This window comes from Diplotaxodon limnothrissa, linkage group LG8 (assembly GCF_057381915.1).
Source record: "Diplotaxodon limnothrissa isolate DT_005_m linkage group LG8, D_limnothrissa_male_GT1.1, whole genome shotgun sequence".
In the NCBI taxonomy this organism is placed as follows: Eukaryota; Metazoa; Chordata; class Actinopteri; order Cichliformes; family Cichlidae; genus Diplotaxodon; species Diplotaxodon limnothrissa.
This window is the reverse complement of record NC_140603.1, coordinates 10,575,480-10,601,406: the sequence shown is the minus strand read 5'-3', so window position 1 is coordinate 10,601,406 and position 25,927 is coordinate 10,575,480. Positions and strand designations below refer to the sequence as shown.

Below are 25,927 nucleotides of genomic sequence, written 5' to 3'. Positions count from 1 at the left end.
ACATCTGACTATTTTACAGGATAGACAATATAAACATATTTAAAATTAAAGGAATTGAAATGTACATTGTGCCTTGGTTTAGAGTGTCTGGAAGAGAGTCCTGTCTCAGTCAATTATAGATGATGTGAGAGGGCGGGTGTGTGTGTTTAGGGCACGGATGGCTTGGGGATAGAAGCTCCTCTTGAGTCTCTCTGTCCTTGCCCGGAAGATGTGGAACCTTCTACCAGATTGCAGAAGTTGGAACAGTTTGTTGCCAGGATGGGACGGGTCCTTCAGTATCTGCGCTGCTCTAGTCCGGCATCTCCTGGTGTAGGTGTCCTGAAGCGGGGGGAGAGCAATCCTGCAGCAGCGTTCTGCTGTACGGATCACTCTCTGGAGAGCTTTATGGTCCTTCACACAGCTGTTCCCGAACCACGATGTCATGTTCTGTGTGAGGATGCTCTCCACAGCGCCTGTATAGAAAATCCTGAGGATCTTTGGAGAGACCCTGAACTTCCTCAGTTGTCGTAGGTGATACAGGCGCTGCCTAGCCTTTTTGGTCTGGACCTGAATGTGGGCAGCCCATGTCAGGTCTGAGGAGATGTGGACACCAAGATACTTGAAGGACTGCACCCTCTCCACTGGAGCTCCATTGATGATAATGGGCTTGTAGTCTCTGTGCTGACCCCTTCTAAAGTCCACCACCAGCTCCTTGGTCTTGCTGACGTTCAGCTGGAGGTGGTTGTCCTGGCACCACGATGCCAGATTCTTCACTTCATCCATGTAGGCCGCCTCATCGTTGTTGGAGATGGCACCCAACACCACTGTGTCGTCAGCAAACTTCACAATGGTGTTGGAGCCATGGGTGGCCACACAGTCTGAAGTGTAGAGGGAGTAGAGCAGTGGCGAGAGGACACATCCCTGAGGTGCTCCTGTGTTGATGGTGATGCTGTTGGAGAAGCACCTGCCCACCCTCACCACCTGAGTTCTGCCAGTGAGGAAGTCCAACACCCATGCACACAGACGGCTGTTAAGTCCCAGATCCCTCAGCTTTGTGAACAGTCTGCAGGGCACTATTGTGTTAAACGCTGAACTGTAATCAACAAACAGCATTCGCACATAGTTACCCTGTTTCTTGTCCACGTGGCTGAGAGTGGTGTGTAGGACGTGGGCGATGGCATCCTCTGTGGATCTGTTGGATCTGTAGGCGAACTGCAGCGGATCTGTGGTGTCTGGGATGGAGGAGGAGATGATGTTCTTCAGCAGCCTCTCAAACACCTTCATTACTACCGAGGTCAGTGCAACTGGCCGGTAATCGTTCAGGGATGAGGGTTTGCTGTTCTTGGGCACAGGGATGATGGTGGATCTTTTGAAGCATGTGGGGACCACAGACTTCGCCAGGGACTCGTTGAAGATGTAAGTGAACACACCTGCTAGCTGGTCAGCACAGCAGCGCAGCAGACGGCCGGTGATGCCGTCTGGCCCCGCCGCTTTCCTTGTGTTCACTCTCCTCAGTGCCGCTCGGACGTCATGCTCCGCGATGCTGGTCACCGGTCTCTCGCTGATGACGTCACTGTCCTCGGTAGTCAGGCGGTAGATAGCATTAGCCGCCTGGCTAACCTCGAAACGGGCGTAGAACCGATTCAGCTCGTTGGTGAATGCAGAGTCGGCGTTGATCGGCGCAGTGTCCCTGGCTTTGTAGTCCGTAATGGTGCGTAGTCCGTGCCACATACTCCGTGTGTCGCCCTGGTGGAAGCGGGACTCCACACGTTCCCGGTACCGGCGTTTGGCATCTCTCACCGCGCGCCGCGCGCCGTATGAGGCCGCTTTGTAGGCGCTCATATCGCCAGTGGCGAGACCCGCGTTGTAGGAGGCGGTCCTGGCGTTTACTGCAGTGCGGATCGATCTGTCCATCCACGGTTTCTGGTTTGGGAATGTGGTGACTGTCGCAGTGGGGATAATCTCCTCCGTTAGCATATTGACGAAGCATACTGCTACTTCCGTAAACTCGCTGATGTCGACTGCGCATGCTCTGAACATGTCCCAGTCTACGTCGTTGAGTGCGTCCTGTACTTCTGATTGGGCAGTCCACCGTTTTACTTCCCTCTTGGTCACGTCTTCCCTCCGTATGCTTTGTTTATACTGGGGAATGAGGAAGATGGCGTTGTGGTCAGACTTCCCAAAAGCCGGGTGTGAGACAGCTTTGTAGCCCTGCTTGTATGGCGTGTAGCAGTGATCCAAAATCCGATCCCCTCTCGTTGGACACGAGACATGCTGGTAAAAGTTTGGCATGACTTGTCTGAGGTTCGCTTTGTTAAAGTCTCCTGCTACAATGAGGGCTGCGCCCGGGTCCTTGTTTTGAAGCGAGCTCAGCACATCATGTAATTCGGACAAAGCCATACCTGTGTCCGCTTGGGGTGGGATGTAGACCGCCGTGGCTAGTTTGTATCAGATGATTGAGGAATACAAATTTTTAACAGGGCATCAGAGCCATTGACTGTATATAAAAGATGAAAGTAGCTGTGTGGAGAGCACTTTTAAACCTTGAGTTTAAGATCTTTGCTTCTTTTACGATGGGTATTGTGTTTTTTTTAAGTAGTGTGTGTGTGTGTGTGTGTGTGTGTGTGTGTGTGTGTGTGTGTGTGTGTGTGTGTTTGGGTGCTAGCCTATCAGCTAATGCTAGCTAGCTTGGTTAGATTAAAAAGAAAAAAATCTTTGTACAATTAACAACAAAACTACATTATCCCTCTATATGGTTGCTTTAAAAATGTTCTAAAATTCACAAACGTGACAAAATAAATCCATTGTAGTCAAAGTTAAGGTGAAGCCTAGACTGACTGCCACCACTCTCACTGCATTTATATGCTTCTATTCTATGTTATTTATTTTTCTCATGTAGTTTGTGTTTCAATTCAAAATGTATTTGTATAGCACATTTAAAAACAACAGACTTGACCAAAGTGCTTCACAATCGGTTAAACACAAGAGCAAATGACAGAGAAACAAATGTAGATAAATTAGAAACAAATACAGGTAGATAAGAAGGCAGTGAATTAACAATAAAAACATAAAACAGGCCTGATGGTACTCATGCTGAACTCGAATTAAAAGCCAAAGTAAAAAAGTGAATTTTAAGACGTGATTTAAAAGACTGAATAGACTCTCTCCAAAAGTTGATTCTGTTCATCTGGACGTAGCGTTTTGTGGGAGAAACGTTTTGTCACTCATCCAAGTGACTTCTTCAGTCTCAGCTGACTGCAGGTTTCCCCAATCTTATAAACAGTACATTTGCATAATGACTGAAACCAGCCCACTGAAGGGACAATGGGCTGGGAGGTCAGTTCCTTAATCATAATTATGCAAATTCTCATGACCATTGATCAACAACCACTGACCAAAACCCATTGATCAAAGACCACTGATCAAAGACCACTGATCAAAGACCATTGATCAATGGCCATGAGTACCATTCACAGAGAGTTGGGGAATGGCTGCAATCACAGCATTGTAAGATGGCGAAAGATGTACCCTTAGGCCCCCTCCTCGATTCAGAGATGGTCTTTCCCTTTTCACGTAAATGGCCTCCTTGACTCCGCGCTCAAACCAGCGTTCCTCCCTGTCCAGGATGTGTACATCCCCATCCTTGAAAGAGTGTCCACTGGCCTGTAGCTGTAAATAGACTGCAGAGTCCTGGCCTGACGAGGTAGCTCTTCTGTGTTGTGCCATCTGCTTCGCCAAAGGTTGTTTGGTTTCCCCGATGTATAAATCCTGGCAATCCTCCTGGCACTTAACAGCGTACACTATGTTACTCTGTTTGTGTCGGGGGACCTAAAAGCCACAGAGACCCGGTGTTTAGAAAAAATGTGTCTCAACTGCTCCGATACTCCTGACACATATGGGATCACTACAGGTTTTTGCTTGGGCAGCGGTTGTCCTTCTCTCATGGATCAGCTGGAGCTTTCTTTAGGTGCCTTTCCAGCTTTGACAAAAGTCCAGCTGGGATAACCACATTTACTCAGGGCCTTCTTGTTGTGCTGTTCTTCTGCCTCCCTGGCCGCTGTGTCAGTGGGGATGGTGTTCGCTCTGTGTTGTAGCGTCCTGATGACACCCAGTTTGTGCTCCAGTGGATGATGAGTCAAACCTTAGATACTGATCCGTATGTGTAGGTTTACGTTACACGTCAGCTTTTAGATGTCCCCCATTACTGATGGAAATCTCACAGTCTAAGAAGGCTAACCTGCCACTTTTCATATCCTCCCTGGTGAATTTGATGTGTCGGTCCACCGAGTTAATGTGATCCGTGAAATGTGGTACGTCCTGAGATTTGATTTTCACCCAGGTGTCATCCACATATCTGAGCCAATAGCTTGGTGGTGTTCCAGGGTAGGATAGAAACGCCCTCTTTTCCACTTCTTCCATGTACAGATTGGCCACGATGGGTGAAACTGGGGAGCCCATGGCACACCCATGTTTCTGCCTGTAGATCTGACCCTTGTATGTGAAGTAGGTGGAATGAAGACAGTTCCAACAGCAAACACACTTGGTCGATGCTGAGAGTGGTCCTGTTGCTGAGGTTGGTGTCATCCTGTAATCTCTTACGGACTACCTCCAACGCTTACGTGACTGGGATGCAAGTGAAGAGAGATGTAACGTCGTACGAGACCATGGTTTCATCTGCCTCCATAATGACATCTCTCACCTTCTCAACAAAATCCAGGATGTTCTGGATGTGGTGTTCAGAGCTGCCCACCAGCTTGAGGATCGAAGCCAGAAACTTGGAGATGTTATAGTAGGTGACAGAGTCGATCATGCAGACAATCGGTCTTAAAGGAGCACCCTGTTTATGTATTTTCGGTAAACCATACAGACTTGGTGTAGACTCCCCTGGGTACAGCCTGTGGTATGAGGTCAATAGCCTTGTCTTGTTCTAACTGCTTCAGACAGTCTATCGCCCTCTTCCTGTAGCCACTTCCTGGGTCTCGTTTCAGGAGCTCATTTGTATTTTCATCACTGAGTAGTGACAAAAAATTTTTATAATAGTCTTTCTGGTTTAGCAATACTGTGCACCTACCCTTGTCTGCCGGAAGGATGATAATGTTGTTGTCATCACTAAGTGATGTGAGTGCCTTCCTCTCCTTCATGGTGATGTTGGATATTGGGGGCTTTGCATTGCTGAGACAGGCCGAAACTTTCGTCTGTAGTTGCTCTGCTTCCACTTCTGCAATATTGTTGTTACGAATTGCTTTTTCTGTGGCTGTGATCAGCTCCACTAGCGGGATTTGTCTCGGTGTGACAGCAAAATTCAACCCTTTAACAAGGATGTTGAAGAAGTCACTTGGATGAGTGATGAAAAGTTTCTCCCACTGAAAACGCTACGTCCAGATGAACAGAATCCTGGATGATTGAGAATGCATCAAGACTGAATAGACTCTGTTTGAAAGAGACTTCTTCTTCCCCCACATCGCCAAGTACTTGTTTATAGAGGATAACTGCAACACTCTATGGTCAAGATCAATGTTTTGAATTACCGCTGTATGAATAAAATGGAATTCACCTAAAGTGAAGAACAAATATTTCATCAATCATGACAGTAAATCCATAAACTGACTAGAAAATTAATCTCAGTTGTGCAGCTGGAAATTATCAAAGTGACTCATTTGCAAACGCCCTTACTGACCAGCAAGCTTTAGGTTTGCACAATAAGGTAACAGTCAATAGGAGCAGAAGCCTTAGAATTACAGTGTATAACTTGGGAATTTCCAGCTTTGAGCAGAACAGCATGTCTATGTCTACTGGGGGTCAGCAAATGTGGATTTTCACTTGCATTTTTGGTTCACCTCTTCCTGTCAGGCCTGTGAGTACTGCGTATTAAATTGATCCTGTAAAAGTTCAGAGTTTGCCGTTCATTGGGGAGGATTAGTGTAAAAATGTATGATGTCCACTACAGTGGTTTTGCGACACAGAGAAAAAAAATTGAACGTCGTACATTCAATTTGGAAGGTTACATAAAACAATATGACTGACATCCAGTCTCCATGACAATGTTAGGACCCCTTGGGCATCTGTGTCTGTCCAAGTTTTCAAATCCTCTCTGCTGTGGAGTCAGGGTCATCCTGGGACTGTCTGTGGGGGAACAGAGTGTAGAATAAGACTTGGACGAGTGACCGCAAACACAGCGCTCCCGGTGAAATTCCACTGTCAAAAGGGGCTTTTTCCAGGCCTGGTGCACCACAACCCTCCGGAGACCCTCTGTTGACTGTATTTGCAGAGACTGAGAAAGAGGCAGCCCATAGCTGCGCTACAAGTTCTCTATTAAAAATGTAAGCCCTTAAAACAAAAGTGCAGTAGAAAAATGATAAATGCCTACGTTTATTATTTACGGCACCAAAAACTGAAGGTTTGTGGGGGGGAGTTAACACTGCACTCCCTGCGGTTTCCTACCTCCTAGACAGGAAGTGATGCATTTTACAGTTGTACAGTCTGCTCACCACAGGTCAGCTGCATAAGAGAAGAGCGCCACCTACAGAAACCAGAACTTCAACAGGGGAACCTTCTGGAAAGACTGTCTGATTGTTTTGCCATCCACACTTCTGCAGTGCAGAAATATTAATGTCAAGCATCTAAAAAGTGGGATACAATAGAATCCCAAGTACTTTAACAGGTCTATAACACCCCTGCATTCCCTTATTTTGAAAGGGCTTTAAAGTATGTTTATGAAAGTCAGTACTTTTATCAGCTTATGAACTATAATTCCTACAAAAGCTATGAGGCAAGCATGTGAAAATGCTAAAATGCAATGTTTTTCCACTAAAAAGGAATTTTTGTACTCCACAACTCTTTCCCTGAACCTCTTTATTTCAGCAGTACTGTTTTTGAGAAACACACATCCTGTAAATCACGCAGTTTTTCATCCACCTCTGCTGGGACCAGCTCACTCAAGTGTTTGCTTTGGAGCACAGCGCCATCCTGTGGTAAAGAATTAAAGAAAACCAAACAAATATATATCCTTATTTCTGGAATAAAACACATGCTTCATTTGTATAATAGTTTGATTTTATTCAACCTTTTAAAATCATGTTTTAAAAAGAAGTCAGCACAAAAATGAACCCAACAAAGGTATAATTATTTTGCAGATGTTATTCAAGACATATTCATTAAAAGATGCTTGTTTTTTTCTATGCACTTGGATGGTGTGGACAATTTCAAAAATGTGTATTAGGATCTCTCTATTTTTCTTTTTTTCCATTTCCTTTTTTGAGTGCTTTACATATGGCTGCTCTTGTGCCAGAATAATTAAAATTTTTTAATAGTAATGTGTGGAGTGTTAATAGCCACAAAAAAAAGAATTTTAATAAATATCGCTAGCTTGTTATGGCTTTTATAACCAGCTTTACATGGAATTTAATTCCTGGGTATCATGAACATATGTCCCTGATGTCACATATTTATTTCAGTCAAGTCTTACATGTTTGCAGATACGCAGCACTATTCCAAGGAGTTTGAGACCAGTACTGAGTGTGTGTGATCAGTGTCCATTTGCATTGCTCGATTGAAGTTCGACACATTGAGAGTGCTCAGACGAAAGAGGCTAAACGGCATCTGATGAGAACACAGACTGTATATAAAAGCTGGACGTAGCCGCAGTGACCTCACCCCTAAGTTATGACCATCAAGGATTTTCGTGTTTAAAACGAGAGGTGGTGCGTAATAAACATAAACATGAATTTGACTCTTAATAAACACAACTTACAAAATGAACATCAGACTGTATGAATGTAGACTTGAAACTAGTGACTGAGCCCATAAAGTTCACCAGGAACATGTTTAGTGAGATTGTAGATCATGGGAGAAGTAGGGGGATTTTCATGCAAAGATTCTATGCAACTGGATTTCTGCTACACTGACAGTAGCTGCCCCCTGCTGGATAAATAAGAGAATGCAGGTTTAAGGCACGTTCACATTGTCACTGTTAAGACCTGAAAACTATGTCCATGTTTTTTATACAGTCTGCAGTTGAGAATCACCTCAAAGTGTGGTTAAAGGATTTGCTCTCAAGTCCCCGCCCATTTAAAAACATCTCCAGATGCTCAAAAATATCATAAAGTTGATTTAAGCTCTACTTTATCACATTTTTGAGTGCTTGACGTCACGTAAACTGTGATTACATTTCACTGAAAAAGATGAGTCACTGGACTCAACTCAAACTAAAGGAGATGAAGTGGTTCAGGACAGAAAGGCGGGGGCTAAATAAACACACATGCTGCCTGTGCTGATGCATCTTCACAGATTATCTTAAATCATCTTTATCTTGAATTACCCGCTGTTACTCTAAGAGTGAGCTCCAAAACACAACTCGACTGACAAACATGTATTAGTGCTTAATCTCACGCCTCAGAATTGGAATTTTATCTCATCTTTCCTCTTATTCTAAGGTTGAGAGGATAAGTTATCTCCTTATGGGAACAGATTTCAGTAACTTGTATCTAATGAGACAAAGAAAAGACTATTGCGAGTGGTAACATTTTTCTCTGGGTTAGTTCACAAAGCTGCAGAGCAGTGATTAGAGCAACAACGCAAAACACAAACCTGTCCTAAATTCTGTCTGAACTATATGTGCAACAGCATATCAGAAAGACTGATAACAAGAGAATTTCCAGAGTAACCCAAGAGGGGTGTGCTACGGCGCAAGATTAATGTGTTAGCGAGGTAAGCCAGTGTTTTTAGGCTCCCCTTTAACCTGGACAAGGAACGGTTTCCCATTGACGACTATAGGATGAGAAATCTTTTTATGCAACCACAGTCGTGGCCCCCTGGTGGCCGTTAAAAACAATACCAGTTTAAGGCACTTAAGTGTAGGCTTCAGTTGTTAGTCCTACAAGCCATGTCCATATTTTATATGATATGGTGAGTGTGCACAGAGCCTGGTTTAACAAAGACATTTAATAAAAATAACCAAGGTTGTGACTAGGGTTCTAGGTTTAGGGGACTAAATAATGCAATAACTAAATGTCTGGCTGTGCTTTGAAGCACACTCCTATGATGCAACCATACAGATATTTATACTTTGCCTTTAATTGGCATATTGAACCGTTAATGGGAGGGGATGGGCTTTAGTAGTTTGTATACTGTCGATCAGGGGTCCTGTTTGCAGTTCTCTGAGGGCACCTTAAAGCACTTTACAGTGTAATAACATGTGGTCCCTTTAATGTCGGACAATGGTCAGTGCTCAAAGTCTCAAAGACATTAATAAAGAGGACAAATTGAAGACACGGAGCAAGCAAACAAGCTTACTTCAGCAAGAATGGCATAACAGGAGATGCCATAATTAAAACTGTCAGCAGAGCACCCTCAAGTCCGACGACACCAACCTTAACGGCCGAGATGAGCGCCGCAGAATGCTAAATGGACACTAAAATGAAACTGTGTAGGCAAATTTTAATCTTTTGATATTTACTCTAGAAATATTAAGAGCCCGTGGGGACGGGGCGGTCAAGGCGACAGCTAGCAACACATTTTAAAGAGACAACACAAACACAGGTGATTGCAGCACTGCAGATTGTACCTTTTGACAATACTCATGGCTGGTGCTGTTGGATATCAGCAAAAAGCAGAAATCAGACACGAAACTGATGAGGTCTATGTCTATTGTATTGCACATACAGAGACAAACGCTTGTTCAAGTTTGCATACGATAGTTACAAAACATATCCCTTTAGGAACCACAGGTAAAAGGTGAAGGAAGAAAGAAAAACATCCTTAAAACACACACAAGTTAATGAACCACAAGGCTGAAAAGTGGCTAGACAAAGAGAGAAGGAACATCATCTCTCTGCTGTGGCTCAGGTCAGTTTCATTACCTCCACGATGCTGATGATGCAGGATATTTGTGCGACAGGAGCGGAGAATGAAAACAAAGCTCGTCCAGCTGTGGACGTTTGTGACAGTGAACCAGCTGATGCGTTATTCTGCAACGTGACCTGGAACTGATGCACAGAGTGCTCTTGTATCTTTGGCTTTCCTCCTTTGTGTGCAGAAACAGGACAACAGAAAAAAAAAGTAGCTTAAATGCACTTTGAGTTTGAAATGAGTCACTGAAGAAAAGAAAAAAAGAAAATCAGCTGGGGTGTGCTACGCAGTGACATAAATGTCATGATCAGGATTATGGCTTTTATTTTTCCTCCCATACAAACAGACTCTTGTGCAAACACACTGCTCAGGAAAGCAGTCTCATATCTCTGATTGCAAATACAAGAAAGGGTGATTGTGATAATAAAGCACGGTGTTTTTCACACCGAGTGATCCATGGCTATTATTCAGGCAAAATCATCTTCACTGAGCTCCAGTGTGAACACAGCCACAGAGATTTAAAGTGGATTCAGATGGTCCAGCATGAGGGGGATGAATGTGGGGCTGTTTTGTTTGTAGCTCATCAATCTGGGAGTCCAGCCTCTGGGGACAACATCTAATTTTTCAGGGATTCCAGCATCAGCCAAGCTTATTTTGTGCACTGGTCATCACTTATGAATACTGTTAAATTTAAAAAGTTCCCAGATGATAGCTAATGCTCTCCACGGGTACATACAAACAAAGGCTGCTTAAGGTGAGCGAAGTCGAGTGAACTCTGGACTGCTAGCAGCTATAAATAAAAAGTGAAAATGTTCCACTGCCAAAGATCTTGCAGCTCGTCTGCAGATTTACATACAGATATCAGATCTCACTCGTTTGTTTCCTCTGGTGACCGCTGCGGCTGGCGACAAACCTGATGGCTCTCTTCCCTCCAAACAATTATTGTTGCTCTTCAAGAGCCGGTTAGAGTCGGGGCATGAACACTAACAGATGTGCTATGATGTAAAGCAAACAGGCAGTGCGTGCTCACCGCTCAGTGTGAAACTAAGACAGACAAACAAGCTCGAAAAAACCTCTCCTTGTTCTCTGAATCGACACCAGCTTACAGGAAAGCCACCACAGAAAAAAAACATTCTCGCCTTGAAGCACAGATTTTGGTTGGTTTTATTTTTAGCTTTCCAGTCAGATCTGTGAAAATATGATTAAATTAAAATTTGTTAAAAGAAAACTCCAGCAGTATTAGTACCCCCCTAAAAAAAAATCCCATAAAGCAGCATGCTGCATTTCCCTTTCCCTGCCTGCTTAAGACCATACCTCGCCTACTGCCATACGCTGAGTTTGCTATATGCAAAATGAATGCTTAATTCCCAAATCCACCTTTTTTTAAATCACTCTGTGGGGCCTTCCTGCCACACAGAAGGCCTTAAACAACTGCTTTTACATGAGAAGCAAACTGGACATCGTGTGGAAATCCCTGGGGTGTGCTTGTAAGCAACAGTCATGATATGTAGGGGATCACCAGTATGGCCAGTTTTACTGAAGGGAGAAAAAAAAAAGAAAAGAAGAAATCAGCTTGAGCTTTTTGTTTTCACTCGCCGCTCCGTATCATACCTGCTGGTGAAGAGAAAATGCCCTTTTCCCCTCCTTTCTTTCTTTTATTGTTCAACATTACCAGACCACATTGAGAGCAAAAAAAGCTGGATTTACATTCATCCGGTGGTGGAAGGGGAAAAACAAAACAAAACAAGTGACCATAAACAACTGATCTGATCAAATTTAATAAGGCCTGTGCTGCTCCCTCCTGCTGGTCAGGGCGTCACTGCGCAGTCAGCAATGCAGCGGTTAAGACGACACTTTTTTCAAGGGAATTCCGCTTTCCCTTAAATCAATGACGTGATTCACTTAAGCTATGACTTTTAGTCCAGTCTCGACTCTCAATGCATCGTATGGGTCAGCTTCGTAATCTTGTCGCACACCCCCTCCACACACACACACCCACACACAACCATTCTCTTCTGTCCGCAAGACTTACGAAATCTTTTAAAAGAAATAAAGGCAACACTTATAGCTTAGGTCCATCTAAAAGTTCCTGAATCTAAAAAAAAACAAACAAAAAAAAGAAGATATATTAGCCCAACAATAAAATTGCAGGTGATTACCCCCCCCCCCCCCTTTTGTCTTGTAGAAGGCACACAAACTACCACAAAAGTATAGTACTAATCTTTAAATGTGCAAAAAAAAGCCCAGTTGACTTTATTTCCTCAGTAAGGGAAAGGAAAAAGAAGAAGAATATTCAGCACGTTTCTTTTTTCCTGCTTTCCTTTCCTGTTTCTGTGGAGGAGAAAGAGAGCAACAGTGCTGAGTTTATAGGTGTCATAGCAGAAATACGCTCTAGAACCAACGCCTCTGCAGTTCCTCTGTTGGCACTGTGTTAGCAGGCTAAAGGGCAAAGGCAGAGTCTGCATGTGCAGCTCTGATGTGCACGTTCTGTGCACTGAGAAAAGGCTTGCACACCAGCGCGAGGAGCTCTGCTTTAATATGCAACGATGACAGGCATCTCTGGTTCGTGTGATGACTGGAACGACTCAGCAGATCCCCCCCAAAAAACACACACGTGCACACACAGGGACATTTAGAAAAAAGGGGGGAAAAAAGCAGCACTTTTCAGTTTCTTCTTTGTCTGTTTTTGTTTGTTTCACCCTCACAGTTTATTTCTCTTTCAGTAACAGTAGCTTTTGTCAAGAAGAATAAGTTATCCAGCATTGGGAGGCACCTCTGGTCCATCACAGACTGCATCGCTCCTCTGATGGTCCTCGGTTACTCGGGCACAGGTGAGGAGCCGGTGGTTGTCGGCGGTGATGGTTTGGGGGCTTGGAGTGCCTGTGGGTTGACGATGACCTGGATCACAAAGTCCTTCTGGATCTTAGTGTCTTGCAGCCGTGTCTTGTCCGTGAGCAGCTTCCCGGAGAAGAACCAGCGCTGGTGAACGGCGTCGATGTCTTCCTGGACTTGCAGTTGCTTCTTCAGCTGGCCTATGGTGTCAACCATGCTGACGCTGAGACGCAAGTCCTTTCCTGTGGACAGCCGCACCTACAGGGGAGCAGAGAGCAGAAGAGTGAGCTAACAATGCTGCATGGAGAGGTTAGCCAAGTTCCAAATGCAAAGAACTCAAAAACTGGTCCGTGGCTTGTTTTGTGTTGGCATTTTACAGTTTTAACCCCGTAAGAAGTCTTAATAAATGTCAAAAGCTGCATGAATGTTAGTACATAAGCTTCTCTAGCATCTGTTTGCACTTATTAGACACATATGAGGATATGACTCATAACCACAGGAAGTAAATGTTGGATGAAATCTGTTTTTCTGTCCAAAGGTGAAACCAGCTGCTGATAAACCGGCTCAAACAGCTAGCTAACACAAAAACAGAGTAATGTGTAACTACATCAACTTTCCCAGAGCCTGTCAATCTGCAGCAGTTTAACAATTAATCAGGAGAAGCACAGCCACAACATTAATGATGATTTGACCCAGATGTAGTCACACTCTACTAATATTAAGGTTTTCCATATCAGAACATAATAAAAAATTTCCTAGACTTTAGCAGTTCTTGAAACCTAAGACATGCTGCCTTGTTCTTTTTAGAGAGAAGAGACTTTGTTCAGTCTTTGTCTAGTTGTTCTGTCAAGAACTTTAACAGTTCACTTCAGCATGTTAAATGTTAAAGTAGGGCTGTAGAGTCTGAGAAGTGGGGGAATTTTCTGTTACTTCCACTGCTGGGAAGAATGGTGGCTGACATAATTGTTTTCCACATGAGAGTCATCTTTGTCACTGGAAATGGCCTCATAACCCTTCCCACATAGGTGGAAGCAATCGTTGTTTCTCTTAGGGTGTTTTCATATCTGCAGTGCTTGGTCCATTTAAATTGAACTGGTTCGTTTTCCCCCTTGCGGTTCGTTTGTGCAGGTGTGACCACGGTAATCGCACTTGGCTGCGGACAAAAACAACCACACCACTGCGGAGGAGCTGGTCTTGGTGTGGTTCCAAATGAACTCCAGAAAACTTTCTTTACGGTGCAAATGCTGTAGGCTTGAGCTAAAATCTTCCTGGACCCTTGTATGCTTTGTATTCTGGGATGAGGCAAGGTACTATAGATGTACAAAGGTCTGTACAGACAACTAGTTGTGACGTGATTGCAAATTCTTCATGTTCATGTTCAATAGTCGGGAGCACAGCATCTTCTTCTTGTATTTACTTTAGTTGTTCTCACCTCAGACACATCTGGCCAATCAGCAAACTGAACACTCTCACTTGACTTGCAGTGAAACATTTTGGTTCACTTGGAATTAATATAGATTTTTCTGTGTGCAAAAAGAAACCAAAATACAAGCAAAAGCTACAAGTTTACAAAGTCATCAACTGATTTGGAGCAGACTAAATGAACTGTAGGTACGAATAATGCTGTCATTTCTGTCTGGAACTGTGTCGACACACACCTGAATGCTCCAGAATAGCAAACTACTAAAACTTCTGCTTTTATAGAAGTGCTCACACTTGCTGACCAGCAAACAAATCTATTCAAATTACTAGCACCTGGCTGCTATCTACCCCCTTAATTGTTGTGGAAGCAGTAAGGGTGTACTCAGCATTTCACACACTGTTTCTGCATTTTTTTTTATTGCATGATTAATGGCAGTATAAAAAGTCAATTCTATCAGTTTTTATGACTTGCTCAAGGACTACACCACTTTTTAGCATGTTCTGATATGCAAAACCTTGGAACTGTAGTTTTGGCATGACTGTATGGAGATTTACATATTTAGTTTTTTATGCAAACTTTAAGGAAAACCCCAAAACAAAGACTGAGGCAACCATTGCCTCTTGAGTTACTAATACACCCAACTGAATATTCGTCTAAACTTAATCAGTTACTCTGAATTAATATTAGACCAGTACATCTATTTGATTACATTGAGTACAGTGTTTACAGTGTGGATTAATATGCAGATGACACCATTTAGTCCTAATCAGTTGGTAACGTGACCCGTGTCTTACAGGAGATGTACTAGTCGTGGTACCTTGAGCTGGAATTCCTTCTTGGATGCTGCTGGGGGTTCAGGGCTGTCGCTGGGGTCTTCGTCACTACGCTCTGAGATGAGGTTGATGGGTGGTGCCAGGCAGTAGACGGGCAGCTGGTAGCGGTTCCCAAGTTCATCGTAACACTCTGTCAGGGTACCTGAGAAGAGGATGCCACAGAAAAACAGGTCACATTGTAAGTTAAGTCTGGTTTAAGCAGCCTATGTGAGAGTGAGGTGAGAACTGTACTGTATAAGTATACTGTGTGTGTTCTGTCCTCACCGTGTGGCAGTGTGATGCTGGCTCCATCCACTATAGCCTGAGCTAATTCATGGTCGTTACACTCCAAGGCCACAGCGGCTGCTTTCAGAGCATCCCAGATTTCCTTGCGGCCCTCGAAGGCCGGCGCCGTGTCCCAAAACTCATCCCGCTTGCTCCGTAGCTGGCCCTCCGTCATCGGGTAGTCACTCTTCCATTTGGGACGATCTTTTTTCAGAGGCTCGTTACGCCCTGTAAAGGTAGAGGAGTGTATTAATTTAATGCTGAAGTTTCACACTCATAATGCGCAACAAATAAAACAAACACCCCACTAAATTCTAAGGTCAGAGGCAGAATTCTGAAAACATCTAATTTAAGGTAACATTTGAACACAGCATGAGGTCCTCTCATTACAAAACAAGTGTTGATTAATTCACCCACATGTACAATTTATTTCCCTTCTTACTATTGTAAAAATGGAGGAAGAAACAACAGGAATCCAAACACGACAGTCAGTGGAAGTCGTTTTCACAATCCTCATTATCATGTGTGAATGCCGAATGCAGAGAGCAGGCAGCTTGGCTAATGAGGAAAGCCCAGCCTTAACTCTGTTCTTTCATCTCCTCACTGTAATAAACAGAACTGCCAGACAGAAACTCGAGCTGTCATCAGAGAAAGATCGTCCTACCCCACCCTAACATGTCTTCTCAATCTAAAATTAGGAGGTCATTCAGAGTTTGCTGTATCCATGAAGCGTATGCTTACTCTATATCTGTCTATGTAACCTTACCTTCATGTTTCCCACTATTCACTATTAATACAGAGCACACCTAGGCCAGGAGAACACTGACTGATCTGGAGGGAAAGCATAAGGACAACAGGCTAGGATCAGCCACCCATCATTGAAACTTCCAGTGATTTTCCACACCTGTTTGTATCATAGCCGGCATAAAATTCCTCTGACTGAAGCTACGGATGTCCAGAAATAAAATACATGAAGCTATAAATCAACGTAAAAGCTTGACAATAAAACTGAGTACTAAACTTGCCTATAGTTGCTAATGCCTGCGTCACAGCTGCCACACATTGAAGAGTGGACTGATGGAAAATACAGCATACAAAAGGGACACCTCGCATGCAGAGTTGCCTTTCTTCCAGACTAATTATCTATAGTGCAGGAGGCTCAGGACAAGTAATCCTGGTGTAGGATTAGCATTTAAAGGCGAGTGAATCCCAAGTAAAGAAAAGCAGGTTCCTCACTACCACTGAGCAAAAATTAAAAAAAAAAAAAGGCCTGTGGTGTCCATGAGAGCCAAAAACATTTGAATTGATATCCAATGCAGATTAATTGCTGTGTCCCAAATGTTATGCAGCCATCTGCCATCAGATGGAGGATCATTGTTGAGAAACAGCATGAATGCACCAATCTTGGGACTGATCTTATTATTAACACAAATATTGTTAGTCCTTTTAAAAGGTATAAGCACGAAATCGTGGATACAAGCGGCGAAAATGGACTTTCACCCAGGGGTGCATGGTTTTTCCCTGAGAAGTACAGCCATTCAGGATGGGCTCAGAGCCGCTGCTACTCCACATCGAAAGTAAAGGCGGGCAGTTTCTGGGTGAGGTTTCTGGGTGACCGGGCATGTCTTGCTGAGAGGAGGCACCAGATATGCTGGAGAGATTATATCTATCGGATGGCCTAGGAATGGTACAACGTTCCCCAGATTAAGCGGATCAGGTTGCAGGCGAGAGCAAGGTCTGGGCTTCTCTGCATAGGCTGCTGCCCCTGCGCCCCGACTCCAGATAAACAGAAAAAAAAATTGCTATCGTTCTATCGTTTTGTCATTTTAGATTTAAACTTTTATTGAAGTGGTTGGCATGAATATGGAACAGCGTGCATCATTCATAACACACAGCACAATGTGCCACACTTTTCAGTCACAGTTTATTTGTTTTTCTGATGATAATTTGTCACATTTTCAACAGGTGAAGAAGTGTTTTTCTGGAGAACATGAAATGCTCATAATGCTCATAACCAAGGTGCTGCACAGTTAAGCAACATGATTGATTAAGGAATGTGTTAAATGCTTAAAATGCCTTTGTGTAGAGAGTTTTTGACAAATTTAACTTGTTTCTTCATTTTAGAATAGTTAGTTGACTAAATGAAGGGGAAAAGTACGCTAAGAAATTATTCACTAGGAACATCCCTAGTTTTAGCTTTATTTTCATAACTTTTATAGCATTACTGATGAAAACCTACATGGCAATATATACTACACCAGGTAAATAAGTAATTCATACAGAATGAAATGGCAGAAAAGTCGATTTTTTTCACTACCTACAACATGTTTTTGTTTTTGCTTTTTTTAAAAATGTATTTATGGGTCCTGGTTAAAAAATGTTATATTATTACAGAGTAACAACCATTTTTTTCTGTAATTTTACACACCTAATATGTACAACCTGGTTCCACAGAGTCATGGTGACAGATTTCTTTAACTTACAATTTCAAAAGTAAGTTTTTCTACATGATGAAGAAAGGTTGTAGTACTTCTTTCCTTAATATGAAGATATCTGAGGAATTCGATGTATGGTTAAACTTCTGTATAAGATAAGATAAGATAAGATAAGATAACCTTTATTAGTCCCACACGTGGGAAATTTGTTTTGTCACAGCAGGAAGTGGACAGTGCAAAAGTTATGAGGCAAAAATTAGAATACAATAAGAATAAATACAGTACACAACTGTACAGAATAGAATAAAATACTATATACAGTAGAATAAAATAAAATAAATATACAATAAGATAAAAATAGAATACAAATACAAATACTATATACAACTGAGTAAAAATACAACGATGACAGAAAGGATTATTGCACTTAGTATTATACTATTTTTACTATTATATTATTTACTGACAGAAAGGACTATCACTGGTCTGATTAGGCTGTATGTGGCCCATGATGTGAAGATGTGTTTGACATTCGTGAGCTATAGACATATTGCAGTTATGTCAACGTGGACGTACACAGTGTACAGGACACCCAAGTGGGCTCAACCTTGTAGTCAGTTATCTTATCACCACGCTACATCATTCAGCTTTCTGCAGTTAAAGACACGGCCCGCCTCTGTAGTTTAAAAGTGTTTTTAAAGCATCTGTAATGGTACTTAAAAAAAAACCAAAAAAAACACCACATGCATTATTACTACAATAGTGCCGCCACTGTCTTTATATGCTCTGTTTACAGATCACTCAGCTCAGAAAAGCTACCGACAGGTCCACCTGCTCCTATTTTGTAGCACATAGCCCTTAACATGGAACATGCTGGCTCTTAGAAGCTTATTGCATCAGTATCATCAGTAATAAACACTGCATACATTAAAGGCACTATGAGATTCCAAACTCTCATGAGCTCATTGAAAACTCCATTGTGCAACATGGCTCTATAAAACTTGGGTACACCATAAAGACCTCCTCATTTCTAAGATGAAACACATGCTGTAAATCCTCAACTATCTGTTTCCATTCTGCCGAGGCAACGTGACGTAACACTTGCAAAACGCATCATACAAAAGAGGCTTGTGTTACAACAACAACAACAACAACAACTACTTAAATGTCTTCTTTTCAAGTTTTGCCTACAGCTATTGCAAACTGTTTTTTTCCTCCCCACAGTCTGTGTCACTTTATTCTGCATTTATATCTATTGGTTAGTACAGGGCTGCTCTAAAGTCTTGAGCCAGCCCTTATTTCTTTATATTTTGCTTCCAAGAAACCAGACTTGTAATTTTTAATGGGATCTTGAGCAATAGTTCTCCCAGCTTTCTGAAGGTCTTGCAAAGGTTTTCTTTGGACCCTACTCCTTTTCTGTTTGCTTGTTAAGCCATTTAACAACGACCTATAAATCATTCAAGCATCAAAAAGGCTTCTAACTCAAGGAATGAACCAGTTTTGTGCCTAACAGGCAACTTAGAAAAGAGCCAATTGTGAATGGCTTCTTTAGGCACTTTGTTACTAGCAGCCTGTCACCAAAGCACGAAATACCCATTTCTTTTGCTGAATCTATGAACAATGCCAAAGCTTACACATTTTGACAGGCACAGCATTGTAATGTTGTCCTAAAAGTTAATTCCTAAAGAGGAAAGCCGACAGGTGGAAGACCAAAGATAAATGGAGTGGCCTTGAATATCATCTACAACAAATTAAGTGTCTAAAAGTCATGTTCTTAAGAATAATAGCAGACAATCCAGCAAAGACTTGGCAAAGGTCTTTGCTGGATGAATCCAGATATGAGATTTTTGGTTCAAAGTGTTATCAGTAAGTACAGATGAGGTCAGGAGTGGTGCAAAGGGCAATGTCTACAGCAGGGGTAGGCAACTCCAGGCTTCAAGGGCCGGTGTCCTGCAGGTTTTAGATGTGTCCTTGATCCAACACAGCTGATTTAAATGGCTAAATTACCTCCTCAACATGTCTTGAGGTTTTCCAGAAGCCTTGTAATGAACTAATCATTTGATTCAGGTGTGTTGACCCAGGGTGAGATCTAAAACCTGCAGGACACCGGCCCTCGAGGCCTGGAGATGCCTACCCCTGGTCTAAAGCAGTCTACTGCCCCTTAGTCAGTGATGTTGGAGATCTTCTCAAAACTAACGGAATTATGAACACAGGAAAGTACCATTAGGGTATAATCTGCCAAGTAGGGCTGCCACAAACGATTATTTTGATAGTCGACTAGTCACCGATTATTTTTGCGATTAGTCGACTAATCAGATCATCATCCATTAGACGTAAAACTACAGCTTATTGCACCAGCAGCATCTGCTCTTATATAACTATCATTAGCTTACAGCTTTAAGTGTTTAAGGTCTGTGCTAACTAAAAATAAAGACAAGATGATAGTTTATTAAATTTTAATGAAATTTGCAGATTGTTTCGGTGAAGTTTAATAAACTCCTTGCTATCTAAAATATAACAGGACACTGGAGTATATTCTGGAGCATCTCACACTTCTGATAATCAGCTGTCTGCTTGACGTTTATTCAGCTGTGTAAAAACTATAACTTTAATCTCAGACAAACTGATTTACTCAGGAACAAATAAAATACTAAAAAAAAAAAGCCAAACAATAACATTTTAAGTTATCTAAGTGACTCATATATATTTAACCTGAGTAGCGAAAGACGGCGGTGGGTTTGAAAACGATTTGCGGGGAGTCCGGTGTTCTCACGGCGCTAGTGAGCCTAGCCCCCGGCTCGCTAACGAGCTAGTGGGTAACAGATGTCTCCGAAAACGTCGGAGCGCTTTTGAAAATATGTGGTGTCCTGATAAACTGAGCAGATATTTGAGGTTTACACAGCTACATTCTCGCCTGAAAATATGTTAAACGTTTATTTTGTGACCCAGAAAGAATAATAAGAGTAACATTAAAACTAACTAGCTGCCGCCATTGTTGGAAACTGCGCTGGGCCGCGCTATGAATTCTGGGACACAGCTGCTTCTTCTTCTTCTTCTTCTTCGGGGTTTAACGGTAGCTGACATCCTTGTACATGCAATGCTGCCATCTTCTGTTTCAGTCCGTTATTACACTCTTAAATCCTGCCACTTATTCCTGCGTCTTTTGTGATCGTACAAAGTTTCAAACGACGCGTCGACTATTAAATCAGTCGTCGACGATTTTGATAGTTGACGTAATCGTGACTAGTCGACAAATCGTGGCAGCCCTACTGCCAAGCAGTGCCATCTCTTTCCAAATGGTACTGCATGGTATTGATTCACAGTTGGCATTTTTCAGCATGACAATGACCTCAAAAACACTATAAATGCAGTAAAAGCATACCTGGGTAGGAAATATGTACGTGTAACACTATCGGTCACAGACTATCCTTCACAAAGCCCGGACCTCAACGTTATGTGAGCAGTGTAGTGCACATATAATGTCTTAGTCATTAAGCTTTTTTATTTTGGTTAAATAAGGTAACAGAGACTTTGGCCTCATACTGGTTAATCCTCTTCATCTTCCACTGAGATGCTCAGGAGTTTAAAGTTTGAATATTAACAAAATTCATCAGAAGAGGGGATGGGTTGATACACGCAGGCAAACAGCAGTGCTGCAGTACACTCCTATGAATCAGTGTCACTGTGTCTGTACTTATAAGCAGTGAGCTAAACTGTATAGAAAAAGAATAGGGAGTGTGACCGCGTGCAAAAATGTTCACATTATAGGAGAATACTGCTGAAACTGCAGTACGGTGAGAGAGCGCGAGTGACAGAAATAAAATTTATGGGGATAAGTGTGTGTGTCTTAAAAAAAAACTCGGTGAAATGCCTCATAAAACAGAAAACAGCAACAAGGCTTCCTTGTGCTGCAAAAACAGCACACCCGACAACTACAGGTGGCTGATGAAGATTACCTAACGCTAGGAACAAATGCTTTACTTTACCAAGATGTTGCTTTGAACCTGCAAAGACATTTAACAGCTGCACACATTCCCTTGAAATAAGGCAAACTATCAGGGGGGAAGGTGTGGTTGTCCACGTTCTTCCTTTAAAGAGCAACAAAGATAACGCCGCTGCCAGATGACACTGACCGAATTGCCACTGACCAAATCAATATGAGGACGTACTGGCGCACACTCACTCACGTGCTGTAACTGTTTATCTTATCACCACTTTTGTTTCCTTCACCTTTCTGCAGCTAAAGATACAGTCAGCCTCTAAAAGCTACTTTCGGCTGCTCCCACAGCCACAGGGGGTCGTCACAGCGGGTTGCTCTGCGTGTTGGATTTGACAGGTTTTTATGCTGGATGCCCTTCATGACACAACTCCAAAGGGATTCAGGTCTCCTCCCAGGATGGATCTGGGGGATCTTTTCCTTGTCAAACCAATGTTTACACTACACTAAAGATACAATGAGTCTCTGTAATCTGAAAATGATCCCTGAAGCAACTATAATATTTTACAGAATATTTTCAGCAAACTCTGAGCAAAAGTAATTAATCTTAATATTAAGACTGGGTAATTATTTTTGTTTTTCCAATTATAATTCGGGCATTCAGCAAACATAAAAACAAGATAATCATAAATGCAATAAAAATCAAGCCCAAGCATGTACTGTAAACTGTAAGGCCAGAAGTACTGGGACACCCACATGTAACACAAACTGCTCAGCTGTGCCATACCTTGTAGTTCCCGGTGTACAGTTTTTGTGCTGATGTTAAAACCAGAGAAGGACCCCACTCATTAACTTTAGCTGGCTGAGCAGCTGTCTTTCCACTTTGCAAAAAGATGTGACTGATTATATACGTTGTGACAAAGCCTGCATTCAAAGATTAAGAGGTGTGGCCCATTACTTTTGTCCATGTGTATGTTTATGTTGTTTATGCTGGATTGATCACTCTAATAGCGGTCACCCTTTAAATGGGAATGTGCTTGAGACAGCTGTGAAACGGGTTTGGTTCAACCAGAGCGATGATGTGTTGATGTATCAGTAACCCTGCTCGGTACGAGACGAGCCAATTAAGTGAAAATATGACTTGAACGCCTCCAGGTCAGAATCCAGCCTAGACGTGACAATACAACAGCCCAGCTGATTTCTGGTTAGTCTGAGACAGCTGGATACAGACAGTGCTGAGAGCCACTCATGGGAAGGCTGGTTTGAGGTTTGATCTATATTTGCTTTTTACTGAAATTGTAAACCACTGTTACAGAGATGCTTAAAAAAACAAAAACACAACAACACTTGTAAATTATAGACATTGTCAACTAAAACAATGTGTTTCTCCTTAATCAAGCTGTTTTCTAAAGCAATTACATTCAAAATAGATAGACCACCTTGGAACGGGCAGGTTTCACTTTCATTTACAGTTCAGCTTACTTTCCAGTGAATTGTTTTGTTGATTCTTGAGATCCTAATCATTGAGAGCTTTGACATTATCATGGTTAATCAGTCTACCGTTATTATTAGGTGATTTACAAAACTAGCAAGCGAACCTTGTGCATATATATTCAGCAGGTTTTGTATACTCTTATAGCCTGATTGATATTTGACTTTTTAAAAATCAATATTTAAAATAAACTGGAAATTGTGCATTTCTAATCACCTTTCAGTTACATCCATGCTGCTTCTAAATGCGTTACTATCTTATAACGGGTTTCTGCAGATGTTTATTTAAAGTCCAAACATGTTCTTCCATTATTTTTCTCAGCATCACAATGCAAACGAGACTCCTTTTTGTTCCTTTAAGCGTGTGGTAGGCAGACCTAACATGAACATAGTAACACAAATTAGTGAGCTCTTATCCAAACAAAATTGGAACAAACGAAAAAATTGAGATCCCATATGAGCTATCCAATTCTTCCTCTTATCAAATGGGGTTTCTTTATGAGCATGTATGTAACAGAGTTACAGTCAGTATCAGTCTCAGTCACTGATACAGCGGGGCATGATGTGACTTGTTCTTGATCGAAGCCTTGTCTAGCAAAGGGAGCGTGTTGAGTCTAATCAAGTTGGGAAATCAACATGAGCCACTGCCAGAAAGCCTGGGTATCTTGGCTCTGACAGCTTTAACTTTAAATAGCTACTCTGGCACACGACAAAGAAACTTACCTTGAAGGTCATATTGGCATCAAAAATCTATGTTAGAGTCTAATTTTAGGATGCAACTCCATAAGCAGGGGTCAGAAAGTCTATTCAAACAACGCCCTTTTTTATATGGCGAAAGTTGGACTCCATCTTCAAAACCTCCCATCTTTCTGATGCAAACTGGAGACAATTCCCACTGGAAAAAGGCGGACTGAAAAACTTTCCAGCAGTAACAAATCAAGGGGACAGAACCTGCATCCAAATGAATAACAGACATTTAGTTTCCTGAGCAGCCACTCTAAGGCAAACACTGAGCTCAAGTGTGCTTGCACTGTAGTCACACAACCGTGCATGCTTTTAAAGCAATATGACAGAAATATGAAAAAGCTGGAAAGTCTTTTCCCATCCCAAAATGTTTACGTGACCCCCATTCATGAACCTGCCAGGCTGTAAAGCCCTAATCTCCCAATAATGACTGTATCATAACAAGGTCACACAAAATATAATCACCATTGTTTTCTGCAAAAGTAGAAGTTCCCAGTGTCTAATAATTCAGCTGCACTGCGCCTGTGTGTTGATGGTTAACTTTAGTTTGATTAACAAAGTAGCAGTTTATTATTATGTTAACTTCCAGGAAAGTCCGTAACCAACAGACATAAACTGATGTGAAAAGAGAGCAACTTCTGGAATTAATGTAACGTAGCTGGCTGTTACAGTAACCACAACACAGAGCTTACGCCCTAGATTTTAATATACGAAAATCACCCAACGAGCTTACTGTCATCAACTTTGGTACAGATGTTATCTGAATATACAGCTTCACCAGTCTGAACTGATAAGATGAAAAACTACCTCGTCAAAGCTAAAGAATCAAGCCCTTTTTTACTGATACAGAAGAGGCACACATCAAAGTCAGACAGCTACAGCAGAATCCAGTTTCCTGATGTGTGTGAGGAATCGTGAATGGAGATTTCGTGCACCTGCCCTCTCGTGGCTGCTGTTAAACAGAGGTATCGACCTCTGTTTAACAGCAGCCACGACACAAAAAAGGGATGCGAATCACAAGTGGTGGCCAGAAATGCACTCTCAGATAAATCTGAACCTGCTATTGTTATAGCAACACAAAACTATCAACGCCGAAATATTTCTCTTTTTTGGCATCACTGATCATCAACGGACAGAGACACTGTTGACTTTAAGTTTCCAGCTCTTATATTTCAAAGAAACCTCTCCGCATATTAATACAACATCCACACAATGTTGCCTTACCTCCTCGTCCACCGTTCCTGGAGGAGCCCCGACTCTGCGAGTCTTCCCAGCCTTCCAAGTATCTGCCCATACATCCCCCCATGGCTAACGGGCTCCAGATCGCTTTTACGGGTCTCACTGGCTAAACAGGGGCCCCATTGCGGACGAGGACGATGTACTAGGTCAGATGAGGAGGATGGTTTTCACGCACAGGGACGCAAGCCTGATATGTCATTCGTAACCGCACTGAGGGCGGCAGTTAATATTTAAATCACGTTTTGCAGGTCTATACGTTTGAGATTAGGGCTTAAAGTGCCCTCTTTGTAAATAACTTCTGCCTGCGTGTTGACACGCGCACGCAGAGTTCACGGCTCGTGGCCCGCACCAATGTTTCAAGAGTTTGAGCAATCCCCAGCATCTGCCACCAGCTCGTTGTTAGCTTCAGGATATATACAGTATGTTTCTACTGTTTAACGTAGCTGGGCTGACTTGTAAGTGTTGCTATTAACCCGTCCAGACACAGCGCACCTTTCTCGCTAACAGGCTAACAGGGCCAACACGCTAGCTACCACGGCGTAAGTAAACACAAACTTCCGCGCGCACGATATCATTTCCCCGCATCTTCCGTCTCTGACAAACGCAGCGGGTCATTACAGTCTCCCTCTGTCCGCCGTACGAAGGAGTACTTCAGTTCTTTGACGAGCTCGGTACAGTGTTTTCTTTAAATAGCCCCCCTAAAAAATTCTCCCTACTTCGCTGGTGAAAGGTGACCAGCGGCAGTCTGCTAGCGCCGCCGAACTTTTTTCTTTACGCTTGCGCAAAAGCATCCAGCCAGGTGTTGGTTTCTATTGCGTCGGGACTTGACGCAATTATGAACGGAGGAGTCCGCAAATTAATTTGTACAGCGGAGTTATCATATAACAGATACACGTTCTTCTAA

The 25,927-nt window shown here is 42.5% G+C and overlaps 1 protein-coding gene and 1 pseudogene across 1 annotated transcript; both read right to left on the bottom strand.

Moving 5' to 3' along the window:
- Positions 1-3,926: 3,926 nt before the first annotated feature.
- On the bottom strand, positions 3,927-5,760 carry LOC146626322 (uncharacterized; annotated as a pseudogene).
- Positions 5,761-7,114: 1,354 nt separating this feature from the next.
- Positions 7,115-25,771, bottom strand: ubtd1b (ubiquitin domain containing 1b). Its single transcript, XM_085361252.1, has 4 exons — positions 25,009-25,771; positions 15,178-15,405; positions 14,898-15,055; positions 7,115-12,915 (listed from the first exon to the last, which is right to left on the bottom strand). Exons 1-4 carry the CDS (start codon positions 25,088-25,090, stop codon positions 12,643-12,645), a joined length of 741 nt encoding a protein of 246 aa, XP_085217378.1. The 5' UTR covers positions 25,091-25,771; the 3' UTR covers positions 7,115-12,642.
- Between the last annotated feature and the right edge of the window lie 156 nt (positions 25,772-25,927).

Coding starts and splice junctions, on each gene's coding strand:
- ubtd1b (XM_085361252.1), bottom strand. CDS start 25,090: ATGGGGGGATGTATGGGCAGATACTTGGAAGGCTGGGAAGACTCGCAG. Junction 15,056..15,177: donor CAGCATCACACTGCCACACG/GTGAGGACAGAA, acceptor TCCTCTTCTCAG/GTACCCTGACAGAGTGTTAC. Junction 12,916..14,897: donor AGAAGGAATTCCAGCTCAAG/GTACCACGACTA, acceptor GCTCCCCTGTAG/GTGCGGCTGTCCACAGGAAA.